The sequence below is a fragment of the Scatophagus argus genome, chromosome 13 (assembly GCF_020382885.2).
Source record: "Scatophagus argus isolate fScaArg1 chromosome 13, fScaArg1.pri, whole genome shotgun sequence".
NCBI lineage: Eukaryota > Metazoa > Chordata > Actinopteri > Scatophagidae > Scatophagus > Scatophagus argus.
This window is the reverse complement of record NC_058505.1, coordinates 9,643,007-9,658,690: the sequence shown is the minus strand read 5'-3', so window position 1 is coordinate 9,658,690 and position 15,684 is coordinate 9,643,007. Positions and strand designations below refer to the sequence as shown.

Here is a 15,684-nt window from a genome sequence, read left to right as displayed (position 1 = left end):
ATACTCATTTCAGTTTTGAGAAAGGTTTAAGATAACTCATGTAAAGCTATAGGCCTACCTCAGGAGCGTGTACGAGTATAGGCTACGTGCAGTCAGCACACACATAACATATTTTTGACTAGACTCTGTGATCTGATTTTGAATTCAGCATTTTGTTTGATGTCTTTTTGATGATGGACATGAAATAATGTCCAAATCACCAGAGGCTGGAACATCAAACGGATTCAAATGAAAACACGGTAATGTCTTCTCGGACTGAGCCTTATTGCGCCTTCATTTGCCACTGCCCCATGGAAGCTGGGCTTTGACTGCACCAGATAAAAGATGAGTCGATAAATGAAGCACTTTCATCTCCAACAAACTTTGACAACTTTTTCATTTGCAACGCAAACACTGCATGACTAATATGCTGCATCATAATATAACCAGATAATCACAGATGGTAATGTCAGCGACTCGATGAAAAGTCAAAGGTGGAGGGTGTGTCTTTGAAGAGGATGAATGGCCGAAAATCATCACAGCGGGATAAGTAGAGCCCGGGATTTGGTGATCTTTGTATCAACAACAGCCATACTCCCCACAACACCCCACCACCACCCCACCACCCCACCGTGATCATCTAGGCCTATATATGGTACAATTTCAGAATCCAATGTTCTTTAAGATAATAGAGTGAGAGAGCTAATACAGAGCACAGGTGACTTAGTGATAATGAACCAATATATATGCATCATGCAAAACCGATCCTTATGCTTGGCAATGGGATCTCAGCACATTCATCCATCACGATTTTGTCTGTTATGAAAATGCATACCGGTAAACTTCCCCTCCTCAAAGTGACATCACAGACACCCTGAAGGGTTAGTTTCATGTGAAACCGATAGTGAGCTACCATGTCGCTTCTCCAGTGTTTATAATAAAGAGGCTTTCGCGCACAATGTCAGTCATTGACTTTGCATTTAATTTCAATCTATAACTGAACAGAAGCCAGGTTTCCGTGTAATTTACAGCCTGGTTCTGCGTCTCTGTGGGCTTTTGGGTGGCTCTGTGTAAACCAAGAGGCTGATGCTCAAACAACAAGGCAGACAGTCATAGTGGACTCAGAGCTTTGTCTTGGCCTCCGTGTCAGTCTCTTGACAGCAAACTGGCATCCAGCTCCATCTAATAAAGCACAACACCCATATCCTACAACTGTGTGTACTGTACGTCTGCTGAATGTGTGTAGTCAGTTGGAGCAGGATACTCCTGGAGATCCACGGATGAAAGACACAAAATTTGCAAAATCTATAGCATGTCTCCTCCTCGGATGATGTGCTGTAATTCAGAGTGTGAAATGATTTAGACACTGATCGGAAATGATTATTGTACATCTTGTTAAACTTGGACGGTTGCTGTCAGAGCGTGTGCTTACGGTGACAGTTGAAAGACAAGGCTTAGTTGTTGTCGACAAACAAGACAAATCAGGAGGCGATCCTGATATATCTTATTCCTCTGTGCCATAAGACATCCACTGTTGTCCAAAAACCTTTTACAGTTTTTCTCAGTTGAATGAATGGTGTCAAAGTCATGATTCGCATAACACAGTTCTCTCACAACAGTCTTTCTTGTTGTGTTCATACAGAAGTCAAATACGTAGGGATGAACATCTTGAAATATCAAAAATGCCATTCATCATAAGGGATGGAGGGGATGTGCACCCCTAAATAGTTCTTGATTTATATTTATTTACTGTACTGAGACATTTGTGTTTCCTGTTGTTACCATCACATACTGTCTGTTGAAACTTTTGTTTGTACACGAGTGTGTATAGGAGTTCACATTCATCAGCTGTAAATCCCAGTAAGGATTCCTTTTGACTTTCTTTGACTTTTAACATTTAATAGTGAATTGAAGTTTTGAAGTTATTAAGTTCTGAAGTTAAATGTTTTGAGCGAGTGACGGCCGAATGTGTTGTGCTGCTCAGTACAAATGGTGTGGTGATTGCTGTGAGAGTCTGAAGAACTGCCACAGTGTTTCAGAACTTGAGAAGACACATCACACTGTTGCACTGGGTGACACACTCCTTCATTATAACGAACTGAGCTGCAGTTCATTTTTACTCAGTCCTACATACACAGACCCCCTGCTGGAAATACTCACTAGTCCACCAATCGTGTGCTAATCTGCCCCAGAAAGTAGTTCCATGAAAAAGCACTATTTATTCCTGTTTTAATTAAGTTTGCCATGCTGTTTAAGGAACTAATATTACTTTGTTTTAAAAATAAAAGTACATATTGGTGAGACAAATCTTCATCGTGAGACAGATGGGTTTGGGTCTGATTGTCCCAGGCAGTCTTGGGAAGCTGGGACAGACTGTTAGTTTGGATCTTTTCATGAGGTTTCTTGACAGTAGCAAGAAATTGGAATACTCCGGTCTTATCCTTTATCATTTCCCTACATGTCTGTATCTTAGCAAGCCATTTACGCAAAGCACAAATAAGCAGCCAGACATCTGCGAACAAGAAAAAATTTCACATTTATTTGATATCAAACAGGAGTTGAATTAAATATCAGCTGATGATGGGCTCTTACAAAAGAAATAAAATGAACCTAATCAGTGCTGCAACAACTTTTCATACGTTCCAACCATGTTGTTTTTTTATCCTTTTTTTTTCTGAATAGCTCAGTTAATAAATTAATTAGTGTCAAAGGATGAAACAAGGTCAGCAAAAACTGCACTATTGCATTGACACAAACATAAGTCCATAAACCTGACAATTTCTTTCAAGAAAAATAAATTACACAAGTTTCCAATTCACTCCAAATCTGTGCATGGCCTGGTGTTAACAAATATACTACTGGCAAAAACTCATCATTCATGAAAGCAAAAGCACTTCACAAGCAGAGACGTGAGCATGAGTTCAGATGGACTGATATCTCTCAAAACTTTTTTTTTTTTTCATAGTCAAACATTCTACAATGAGTCAAGTGTGAGAGGAAAAAGCACATTTCCACCATTTTGATTAACCTTGTCTGAATAATCTTATTAACATTGAAAGGGCATAACTACTGAATGGTTGTCGTTTCTTTTCTTTTTTTTTATTCTTTCTTTTTTTTTTTTTGGCTTTTTACACTAGTGGTACAGCAAAATATATTTTCTTTAGCTGTTACTTTGACAACAGTTAAATGTGCAGTAGAGAAAATATAAGGCCTGAGTCTGAATTAGTGGTTTCTTAACTTTACAGTCCTGACTGTGTAGTGGAGCCACACTGGTTCTAGTTCTGTACTTCATGACTAAAAAACCCTGGTTCTGCAAACTCCCCCAGGAATATGACAGGAGCTTCATAGTTCTTTTCTTGGGAGTATTTTTTTTTTTTATCCCTTATTCTTCGACAGTACAGAACGACTGAAATGCCAGATTTATCTCCAACACAGTGGCCTGTGTGTTATCCTCTGCACCTCTTTAGTCCAACAGCCGAGCTTTCACAGTCCACATTTGTCTGGCCTCGGATGGATGTGTTTTGTGTGTTAATGAGATCTGTGTGCAAAAGTCATTTCTTCATTTCTTTCCCCACCCAACAACATTTCACTTCCTGTCTTAACAGGAAGGGCATGTGGAGTCGGAGTCAGACTTGTCGACTCTCTTGACATCAACTGAAAAATCCCATCTGTTAAAACCTGTGCAAACAAAGACAATCCGCTCAGAGGCTGGTAATGAGCTGCATTTGTCCATCGCTGGGCACCTCTCCCTCCTGTGCGCAGTCTTCATTGTTGGGCGGGATAATGCACCCGTCGCTGGTGCCTCGGTTTATGTGGTAGTAGGACATGGGCTGCGGCGCATCACCGAGCTCGGGCATGCTTTTATGATATGCATCCTCACCTTCGCTTTGAGGTGAGGGGGAGAGCTCCTCCTCCTCCTCCGGGGGGTATGGCGAAGCTGAGGGAGAGGGTGAGTCTCTCAAGTTTGGCATGCTGGTGTAAAGGGAGTCTCTATTATTGTTGGGTGAATGGGAGTCCATGTCTTCCACTGCAGTAACAGTCTCAGAGCCATGGCCGTCCTGCCCCTCCAGGCGCCTTGGGGCCTTCTGGGCACTGTAGAGCAGGGAGTGAGTCCTCTGGGGCAGGAGGGGGGCCTCCAGCACCTCTTTGTGGTGGGGGTGCAGGAGCAGCTCCAGGGTGGCGTGACCTCCTCTTCCACTTCCTCTCTGAGGGGAGGAGGCTTCGGCGTGATCCGCCACGATAGCATCATCCTCGCTGCCACTCCCACCCCCGCCTCGGTCCACTGTCACTCTGGTCTGGGAAGGCAGAGCTCTGTCCCGATCCCTCTGGGCGTCGCGAACTTTGGGGGCTCCGCGGGGCCTCAGGTTGTTGTGGACAATCTCAGATATGATCATTTTCTCGAAGGCGACATCGTCTAGGTTGAGGCCCCCCAGCTCACCCGTGGCTCTAACGCCCACGGCCTCATAGTCGTCATCTCGCAGGGAGTAGCTGTTGTTGAAATTGCCATTGAGGGGGAGGGTGTCCATGGCGCTGATGTCCCTGCTGTTGCTCAGAGAGTGCTGTCCTGCAAGGAAAGGAAGGGAGACGGTGAGGTATAATTTTTGACAGGACAAAGCAGTCTCCACTAAACCATCCACATACAACGTGATACTGCTCAGGACACTTCACTCTTGTGCTCTTTGATCTCTGGGTTAATTTTAATTTTATGCAAATAAAGTTTTAAAATTCAAAGGAGAACCCAATTAGCTCCCCACCATGTTCATCCTCATCATGGCTGAATATCATTAAAGCCAATCTAAGAGATTATCCTGAACAATATTGGAAAAATGAGAACAAAAGATGACTTGAAACTTAAAAACTTATAGTACAGCAACACGCTGCACAGCAGCTGATGACCAGGTAACGACACGACAGCACACAAAAAGCAACAGCATAGGATGAGCGTTAAATGAATAAATAAAATACGAGCTGATGAACAAGAGTTGTGACATAAACAATGAATAAAACATTCCACCTGTTAAAAGAAGGCAAGACAAAAGAGTAATGTCGAACACAGATGGCCAGCCACCTCTCTGCACTGGGGCCCCACAAGCACAGCAACAACCCCCACACACCACGACAGACAGGCACGGTGCAATGACTCACTTTGCCACCACTCACATCAAGTGTGTCTGCTCAGGCTATCTGGCCTAAGAACAGCTGATGTGCAAAAAAAGTAAAACAGATGCTTTTTTTCAATTGCAGCAGAAACAACAAAATCACTGAAATAAGACACAAGTGCAAGCTCGTAACATTCAGCCCGGATTCAGTCAATCCAACTCGGATCGTGTCCTTGCAATTAACTACAATTTAGCTCACGTGACGCTTTGCTCAAATCGTCGTAGGTGGATGGAGAATGACAGCGAAATTATGTGTTTGAACTTAAGGACAAATCAAGGACAACTGAATCCTGGACTCAGCAGGTGAAAGGATTCAGCAGCAAGCACAGTGTCTACAGTAAAAGAACATTTCCTGATGACATTATTTCTTCCTGAATGACACATTTTATTTTTTCTTTCATTTAAGAATTGTACTTTATCACTTTTCTCTGAACAAAATACACACTCTCTCTCTCTCTCACTCACACACACACACACACACAGAAGTACTTTTGCTCAGAACTATGACTAAGCTCAAGTAGCAGCATGAAAATGAAGGGGGCTAGTTTAATTTGATATGAGGATTTTATTTACTGGGCACACTGTGAGCCTGTAAGTAAAAGGCTGACATTTTGTAGGATGAGGGTGATGTCGTCACAGGCAGTCTTTGCTCAAATTAACATGTCAGAAAATGGATGATAGCAACTGAGCAAAAAAAAAATAGTTAGAAAAACAACATCAAAAATGTTTCGAAAAAGAATGAAGGAACCACAGAGAGCAAAAAGGGCAAAAAAGGCGGGAGGAGAAAGATTTTTTGACACTTTTCTGCATAGTCTCTGTTTCCAACTTTGTGTTTGTTTACGCCCTGGCAATGATTTTATTGTGGACAGGTATTGTCTACCGGGAGCGAGGGAAACGATGTGAACAGAATTCAACTGGACACGGCGACAGCTGCACTCTGGGAACCGTTCCAGCAGAGACTCATACAAAATGTTCCCCACCGATTTTACTGCATCGGGCGAACATCTGCAGAGTATTACTTAGTATTAATACACTTATAACAGAAGACACGCTCGTCCTTTTCCAGGAGCTAAGTATAATGACTATAGCAGGTGAAATTTTGAAAAAGCTCATGTTAAACTTGACAGTCTCACTGTGCATATTTCATACTTGGTTGGTGATCTTCACACCAGGTTTTGACATTTGTGTGTCGTGCTGTTGCCTGTTATCCTCAAACTGTTTTCCATATGTTCAATCTTTAAATTTTTGTAACTGCTTTCCTGTTTTAGCGTTGCTCCTGTGTTTGAACACGACTGCATGCGGCAGTTCGCCTCAGGGGGAGAGAAAATGTTTCTACAGGTGAAGGAGATGTTTACGATGACATTCAAAATAACCTACTAATTAAATATCGCTTTTTATCTGTCTCTGGTGCCCGGGTGTTAACACGCAATTATCCTACAATGATTAAGCAGGTAAACATTTTAAGGCAATAAAACACAAGCTGTCTGCATACACAGTGACGTCTCTGTCAGAGCTGCTCTGGCTGCTACTTAACTCGCACACAAAAAATAAAATGTCTTTGATTTTGTGTGCAGACACTGTTTGGTCCCAACCCTGCTTCATTATCGCTGAGTGTGAAGTGCTCTCACTGTGCTGTAAGCGAGCTCACAGCACAAAACAAAACCAAGATGACTGCAGTGGGTTAAAGCTATATGTTACTGCATATCCTCTCCTAATACTTTTTCGCCATACTCCTGTTTTTCTATATTCTCTTTTATCATCAAATGCCTGTGAATATCTGAGGGCTACGAATCTACCCGCACTGCGTCATGTGCTTCTGTTTTTTTTTTTTTTTTTCCTTTGATTGGATTTCTTTTGCTCTGCCAGTGAGGAACTAGGTCACCATAAACACTGACATGATTTAAAGCGGTATAATTTGAAGTAGACTGAAGAAAATGCAGAGATTTCAACATACATGAGTGCAGCATAAATGATGTGAACCAACATATGAAGCTGCTCAGTAAACGAGATAAGATAGCATTAATGCCTGTCAGTTTATCTCCTTATGTGTTTACAAAAGGGGAAACTCGCCTAGACAAGGGCTACTGGAAATACAGAGAAGGCGTGAAGGAGAGAGCAACAAAGGAGAAATGCAAGAGTAACAATACTTTCAATACATGCTGCGTCAGAGTCACAACCACTTTGCATGTTTTTTAATAAACCTTACACACTTCAGTGAGATAGAGAATTACATGAGATGATTGATGCCACCCTCATATTTGACATGAAGCTAGCAGCCAGCCACCATTTAGTTTAGCTACCTTAGCCAGCTCAAAGCCTGGAAATGGGAGAAATAGCTAACCTGGCTCTGTCAAACGGCAACAGCAAAATCTAACTGCAAGCACCTCTAAAGTTCTCTAAGAGCATTATGTCTCAGTTTTAAACTGTTAATAAGTGAGCTTTAAAGGTGCTGGTGGATTTTGCTAGCTGTTTCATGTAGCTGTTAAAACCACAAACTGGTGTTTTTTCCAGTTTGACTTTGGTACAGATTCAACAAACAAGCCACAATGTATCAATAAGTGAGCTTTAAAGGTTCCGGTAGGCAAATTTTCTTTCAATTTTACACAGCTAGGCTAGCTGTTAGTTTCCCCATTTCCACTTTTTATGCTGATCTAAGCTAACTGGCTGCTGGATGTAGCTTTATACTTAGTGAGCAGGCATTAGAGTGGTACTAATCGTCTCACAAATGTATGTGAGAATAAACGTGGAGGGCGGATGTGCACCTGGGGAGTGAAAGGCCGGTGGAGAGGGGGTGTTGCACACCACAGTTTCTGCCAGCAGGTTGTTATAAGGGTTAGTGTCGTGGGTTCGGAGGAGAGGGTTAGTTAGGAGGTAGTTGCCGGTCATCCCTGAAATAACAGGAAGAGAGAGAGAGAAGGGGAGAAAAATCAGGAGGGAGAAAAAACAGTTTAAGGAAAAACAGCTCGCAGTACTGAACTTCACGATCTGTGGTGGTGCACTGGGTGGACATAAACAAATACTGACATTCACTGCCCAGCCTCTGACACAGCAAGAGGTTCATGACATGTGATCAGTCTGCCTTTTCTTCATGGACAAGGAAACCATAGAAACGCTGGTCAAAGCAAGACATTATCCAAACAATCGACTGATGTAACTGACAAACAATATTATCACTAAAAAGTGTTGAACAAAGCCTAGCAACACAATCATCTCCAGTGTTTACATCAGACAAATTCATCTAAACAAACTCATCCAGTCGAGACACTAGACAAAACACGCCTAAGTGGCCCATCTGAATAATACAGTATCCCTATCATTGTCAGCGTGCTTGTGTCAGTGCTTAAGAATGTTTAACTCCTCGGTCATTTGGACGGACTGCTTGGAAAACTCTGTGAGGGCATGTATGTTAAAAAAATAGAAAGGAAGCTAAACTAAACTACGGAGCTACAACTAAATCTGCACTGGCAGAGTGCAGAGCTTTATGATGCTGGGATCACTCCCAAAATCTGCTCTGACCTCAGCCTGACTTTGCTCATCTCCGCCAACCGCTGCCTTCATCCTGACGATCACGCTGCAGTGAAGATGAGTCAGGAGTCTGCTGCACAATCAGCCTCTCCAGTCAGGAACGTCAGGATTTTGAACTCAAGTCCTCATCATCAGTAACATTTTATGCCACCTCTATTCTGTCTCTGTTCTCCTCATTTCACATGATCCCAGTGAAGCAGGAAAGTGTAGAAAAAAAAAATGCTGTGAATTTCACAGGCAGCATTTAACGCTGTTTTTTTTTACTGCTTAACACTAAGGGAAATGCGACATTAAATCGGGTCTTATCGCCCCCTTTTCCGAGCTGCCACACAGTCATGTAAGCTGCATCCATTGAAGTGTTTGTTGTGAATTCAGAGCTTCATCGCAAAGAGGATGGCGAATATGTCTCGTCTGGTGGCGGTGGAAGAAACGGCTGCTTACCCTGGTTGAGTGTGGAGGTGCTGTTTATGTCTCCCGAGATGAAGGAGGACTCCGACTGCTTCCTCACCGTGTCGTTCCACATCCTCCTGATGCGGCTCTGGGTAAAGAGAAAAGCAGCCATTGATCAGGACTCAACATGGTGCCGTTGTTATTCAAGGCTTCTGTCCCTGAGGATTGAGTGGCGACATGGGTTCGTGATTCATTTCTAAATTTGTATATGTGTAAGTTTCACCTAACCCACTGCTTTATGACATGGCCATGCTACGGTAAAACAAAGCAAAAGTTATTGATCTAACCAATACCAAAAAACTTGCAGTGATCTTGTAAATTGAGACATCGGCCATGAGAAGCATCCTTTCTTCTTTCTTTCTTCTCTGGAAAGTAAAAGCAGAAACTACTTCCAGATTCCCATTGGTGGTCTTCAGATAGAATAAATAAAATGCTTGTCTTGCCTATTTGATCAGTTTTTTCTGATCTGTTGGAAAATTCTCAAATTCTTTCTTTCTTTTCATATAGGTTTTCTCTCAAAAATGAAGTTGGCAGAGAAAGAGAAAGTATAAAAGAACCTTTAAAAAAGAAGAAATGAAAGTTGAAATACCAGTGTGTACAGTGCTACACTGTATTGTCACATTTCCTATGCTTTGATATACAACCTTGGCAGTCTATCAGCCTTATAATAAAGTCTAACATTATACAAAGTGAAATCGAGTACAGCAGTGAAATTGTAGTTTCACTGTGTATTTAGTTGAAAGAATCAAGATCCTCGGCTTTACAATTCAAGCGAAATGTTGAAAATAAGCTGATAATTTGAAGTCTTCACTGAAGGATAATGTTGGCAATATCCTTATTGTCGACAAATCCTGTGAAAAGACCTCTCAGTACGTCCTGACCTCTCCAGCTTCTCTGAGGCTGTTAGCCAGAAGGCCAGTTGTGCCTGAGGACATAAAACTTCAGGGGTCACAACAAAAATTTGGACTTGCATTGGCAGACTTTTATGGCGAGGATTATTCTCCGCCATTGGAAGTGTCTTTTTGATGAATGGTGAAAATTAATGCCAGACATGGCCTCTTTTGAATCTTTAATTGCAAGGTCTAATAATTACCAAGGGAAGTTTTATGAAGTCTGGTTTCAGTATTTAATGGTTAGAAAGAAAGAAACATAATGGATGAATTGAAAATCCTATCTTTTCCTTTTTTAATGAAAATGTGTTACTTGATTGATACTTATACTTTTACTGTATTTTATACTTTGCACATACTAATGTGATTAAGTACTACATGTTCCCAGATTTGTTTTGTTCTGTTTGTTAGCTGTTCAGTGATTTACTGATGTTGTCTTGTGTTGTATTATGTTTGTTACTGATTGGAAAAAAACCTGAATTACCAAAAAAAAAAAGAAAAAAAAAAAGATGCATTTGGTGGGGACTGTTTTCAGCTGTGAATCCATGAATGCGTATTTGTTGTTCTACTGGGTATTTTCACCACCAAGGCAGGGTATCTGGGATTTCACACGTTGTTTTCTAATTCCTAAAGTTTGATTTATTTGATTCCCGGTGGCTTACACTTACCTGTGTTGCGGATGAGTAGCGGGCAGTGGATCGAGATGTGGCTGCCTTGGCCGAACTGTGGGGGCCCTCAGGCGGCAATGCGCCGCAGCACTGGGACTGACGGAAACACTTGCTGTACTCTTTGCGCACCTGCAGAGGAACAACACGACAGGACACACTGAGCAAACAGACAGCAACACAATCCCCCTGAGGAGACATTCATCCATGCTCCATTAGCTATACCAACTTATCCTTGAGGGAGGCGAGAGGTGGTGTGCACCCTTGAGAGGTCACAGTCGCACCTTTCGCATTCATACGGGAAATTTAGAGTCGCCAATTAATCTAACCTGGATGTCTTTGTTATGTGGGAGAAAGCTGGAGCGACTGGGGGGGAAACCCACACAAACACCGGGACAGAACACACAGAGCTAACCACTGCACTGGCACCATGCAGCCCCCATGAGAGATGCAAATCCCCAAATCTTTATCAAATACCATCCAGCTGACAGCAGTTTAAATGCCACATCTTTAAGGAGCGGGATAACAAACACTGTGATAACATGATGAAATATTGTAGAAAGAAAGCCCTTTGATATGTGTGTTGCCACATGAGAATGAATAAATATCATGAAATGTTGCAGTATAAATATTTACAGATCCACACCTGCAGTACATGGATTAATAAGATCTGGAAAGAAACAAGCGATTCTTGGCAATGTAGTGTTTTGCTATCAAAGTAAAGTCGTAACAAATTTTCCTTTATGAAGGAATGAACTATTTTGTCCATAAAATGCCAGCATAAAGTCAATAAGTTTTCTGAGATATTTTAAAAACGTCTTGTTTTGTAAGATCAACAGTCTCAAACCCCCAAACCAATAAGTAACACGTCCTCACATTTGAGAAGCTGAAATAATCACATTTTTGCTTGAAAAGAGGCTTTGATTATTGAAATATTTGCTGAATTATTTTCTGTCCATTGACTAATTGATCAATCTGCTTATTGTTGTCAGCTTCATAACACGTCCATGTAGATTAATAACTCATTTGTTTTTGAATAATTCATTTCATCATCTGTATGGTCAAAATTATGAAAAATGTCACCGTTTCTTATAAAAACAGAAAAATCCTCTTTTTCGCTTCACAAACGACTTGTTCCTGAGTACTTCTTCATTCAAAATCTTTGACTAATCAAAGCAATAACTAATCATTTCAAAAGAGTAACAGAGGACGAGATCTTACCTTTTTCTGGAGGAGGCAGTGGAAGATGAAGATGAACATCCCTTGCAGAGTGTTGAAGATGGTAAAGAGGTAAGCCATCACAATGGATGATTCGTTGAGGAAGAACAAGCCAAACGACCAAGTGAGCCCCAGCAGACAAAGAAGGGCGAATGCTCCCAACACCCATGACCTGTAGAGGAGGAAGAAGAGTGATGTTAAGCACTGCAACATCTGGAGCAGCACTTAGTTAAAAAATAAACAGCAATACCCTCATTTGCTATTTTCCTTTTAGAAAAGTTGCATAGTGAAAAAAAATGTTGATGCAAAGTTTAGGAATGAATGCACAGCAGGTCAAAAAAACATTTCCTTTGTCATCCTTGGAGTTGTTGCCTAAAGAAAATGCAAATGCAGCACGTTATCCACTGACAGCTTCCAGGAAAGCCTAGAGGAAATAAGATAACTTTACAGTCGCTTTCAATGACGATGGTTATTGATACAGAAGAGAGATGTGAGCCACCCTGAGAGAGATGCTGTGAGCATTCACGGGAGAGAAGAAATGGGATGACATATCATACGAGAGAGGATCCACAGACATATGAGACGCGCTGTGGCCAGTAATGACTGGTTAGATTTGCTGTTCAAATTTTTTATACAATAATATTACTTTTGTTTGTATGAATAATCACACCAAATGTAAGTGGTTATTTCACTATTTTTTTTCTGTTACAAATTACCACATTTGACAAAGAGACCAAATACAAAGTGGATTTTAGGTGGAGTTAGTCTAATTATTGACAGTTAATGAGTCTTTACTTAGGATAATGTGAAAAATCCAGCATCCACTAATGCGGCTTACTGTGTGCTAAAAACAAAACTGACAGCCAATTCAATGGCTTTTTTCTTTTTCTCCAGGGTTTGGACCAGAATCAGAGTGGTTGCCTAAAAAACATGCGCCCACATAACGTGCTGGCCTGGCCTAAAACATATTGTTGAACAATGATCTAGTCACAGAAATGTACAGGGACTCGTCTTTTTATCGAGCACATGCAGCCCACTGGAGGTGGAAATACGTGGAGAGGGGTAGGGGGTCCTTTTTTCTGTTTTAACCATCTTTAAGTCTACAGGGCATGTGGCTGAGTCTGTCTTCCAAGGAAGCCTGTAAACTGTGCCAGCGCAGCAGCAAAGAGACACCAGGTCTCAAAGGTCAAAAATGCAGTTATGAAGGAATAAAATACAGCAATATAACCCTGTGCAGTGCAAATACTGAAATCATAAAATGAGCTAAAGAGGCAGAACCTATACGGGCCAAAATAAAATCTGAAAGGGAAAAATATTGGTCTGGTCGGGTTTAAGAGAAGAGAAAATCAAATAAACATGTTGGTCAAATGCAGCTTTTGAAAATTCAGAAGGGAGGCAAAAGGAGTAACGGTGCATATTATTTTTCTTTTCACACATAACTGACCCCTGCCACCCCCCCCCAACTCAACAGAAATGCACACACCCACACTAAAACCCACACACATATTCAGTCTCAACCACAATGCAGCCAGCTAATCTGCCAGAGTGACAATCCTCACCTGATACCCCCGAGCCTGGATGAGTCGGGTTTCATGGAGGTGGAGTGCTTCACCATCTTGAACATCGTCACCACCAGGAAGATGACATTGACCTGTCAAAATAGGTGTGTATCAAGGTTAACACACTGCACTTAGACAGACATCCAATTCCTGTTGCTACTGTTACAGTGGAGGAAAAATTCAGACCCTCTACCCAAACAGTAGAAGTACATTTTTACATGAAATATGACTTAAATCATGAGAAAAATAATTGATTAACTGACCAACATGTTTGGTTCAACTTCATGGTGGGTAGTTTCATCAATAACAAGGGATCAATTTGTTTATTAATTAATTAAACCTATCAGATAATCATAGTGGAGTAAAAAGTACGACATTTCCCTCTTAAATGAAGTCAAAAAGAAGTATAAAGAAAAATGAAATGAAAATACACAGGTGAATAAATAAATAAATAAATAAACTTACATTTACATTCCATCACTGGCTGTAAACACACATGGCTGTTTTATGTGTTATGTCTTGCCTAATCTATAAATGTTTTGGCTCAATATTGAGTGCCAACACCAGCATACTTGTAGCAAGAGGAATAATAAAATGTCACTTCAGTGCTGATAAAACTTTCTCTTCCATCTTTTGTTGAACATTAGAGTGAATCCCAAAGTGCAAATCCTCATTGACTATGAGAATGTATATGTGTTGAAGCCCAAACAGAACTGATGTTTGGACAGAAAAGTACAGAGAGGAAAGATTGGAGTCATGTGCCATATTTTAGAAGCAATTTTTAACTGAGGGCAGGAAAGCCAGGAAAAACATTTAAGTGATTCAAGCCATACATCCAGAAAGGTTTCCATGCTCTCAGGATGTCTCTCTATAAGCACTGAAGGGTCCACGGCCACCGAGGGAAAGGGAGGAGATGTGCTTCAAATAGGCCCAATACCACATTAAACCTCTGAAATGCACTAGTGTAAATATTCAGTGAAAATAATACATCCAGATTTTTATGTAATTAAAAACTTCTATCCCATATGCGCTCCAACAGAGCATCTGAAAGCGTGACCAATTTTCTGAACAAGCTGTAAAATAAAAAAGCATGAGCTGGGGAAAAAAACAAAACAAACAAACAAATAAAAAAACAGAATAATCTCCATGCAGTGTTCTCAAACATTTAATTTTCTTCTATTTTCTTCTGTCTTTAAACGGAAACAAAAGGAGTGTGAGTGAAGGGCAGATGGAAACCAACGAAGAAAAATGGAAGAAAAAGGAGTGGCCAAGAAGACAGAAAGAAGCTTTTAGATCACAGCTTAGAGTAATGCCGAGTTTTGTCTCCCAGCCACAGGGGCTGATTCACGTCCACATGAGGCAAATGGCTGGAGATGCATTTAACACAGCCGCAAGAGATGACACAGATCCAGTGAGACAGACAGACAGACAGGCGGACAGCGAAGCGAGGGGGCAGGGAGGCAATCTGTGGAAAGCTGAGGCAAACTACATATGGACTCCCCCCTCATGCCTGGTCTCAAAGGTACTGTCCTCTACAATGTTCACGTCCCTGGCATCTCTGCCAAAGATGACAAAAAACAAAAAAAAAACAGTGCTGCTGACACAGCACTTTGCTTTTACATGTATATACAGTCCATGGACAGATTTACATGTGTGTTCAAGCATGCACCTATATGGGTATGTCAAGTGTGTTTGTTCTGTGCTGCTTGCATGCATTCCTGCGTGCATGCATGAATGTGTGTCCGCATTTGTGTGTGTGTGTGTGTGTGTGTGTGTGTGTGTGTGTGTGTGCGTGTATGTGCACGCGTGTGCATTGTGAACACCCAGCGCACCACATGAAATATTAAAAGGTGAAGATGGAAATGTCCGTGTGTTGGGATTGGCTGGGGATGTGTCATGATCCTCAGCAGGGCTATGGGCTGTGGTAATAGTTGTCTGGCCCACCCACTCATTACTTCCTTGTTCACCCCCCTCGACTATCACCCTTGTTTTCCCACTGACCAAATGACCTTCATGCCTGAGACGATTTCTCCTCTTGATTGTGAGAGGGGAGTATTCTCTAGATGTACAGCAAGAACCAAACAGCTTTAAGTTGTTGCCGCTCACCAATTCTGATTTCAGAGGATTTCATAGCTGAGTGGACACTGATGTCCTCGTGTCAGCTATAATGGGACCACTTTCCTTTCATGCAAATTGATTGGAGAAGGCAGAGCTAAGAGGCTGCCAGCACAGAGAGAGA

At 41.5% G+C, this 15,684-nt stretch overlaps 1 protein-coding gene across 6 annotated transcripts in view; it reads right to left on the bottom strand.

Moving 5' to 3' along the window:
• Positions 1 to 2,493: 2,493 nt before the first annotated feature.
• The window catches only part of LOC124069125 (adhesion G protein-coupled receptor L2-like), an 82,222-nt gene continuing 69,031 nt past the window's right edge, over positions 2,494 to 15,684 (bottom strand). For 2 of the 6 annotated variants that reach the window (XM_046407921.1, XM_046407922.1), the window contains exons 17-22: positions 13,446 to 13,537; positions 11,890 to 12,058; positions 10,672 to 10,800; positions 9,105 to 9,201; positions 7,901 to 8,026; positions 2,494 to 4,543 (exon numbers count right to left, since the gene is read on the bottom strand). In XM_046407921.1, coding sequence (XP_046263877.1) covers positions 3,681 to 4,543; positions 7,901 to 8,026; positions 9,105 to 9,201; positions 10,672 to 10,800; positions 11,890 to 12,058; positions 13,446 to 13,537 — 1,476 coding nt within the window. In that variant the 3' untranslated portion in view covers positions 2,494 to 3,680. Of the gene's footprint in view, positions 4,544 to 4,587; positions 5,179 to 7,900; positions 8,027 to 9,104; positions 9,202 to 10,671; positions 10,801 to 11,889; positions 12,059 to 13,445; positions 13,538 to 15,684 lie in introns of those variants that run through there. The other 4 variants (XM_046407923.1, XM_046407928.1, XM_046407924.1 and 1 more) reach the window with 4 other exon arrangements.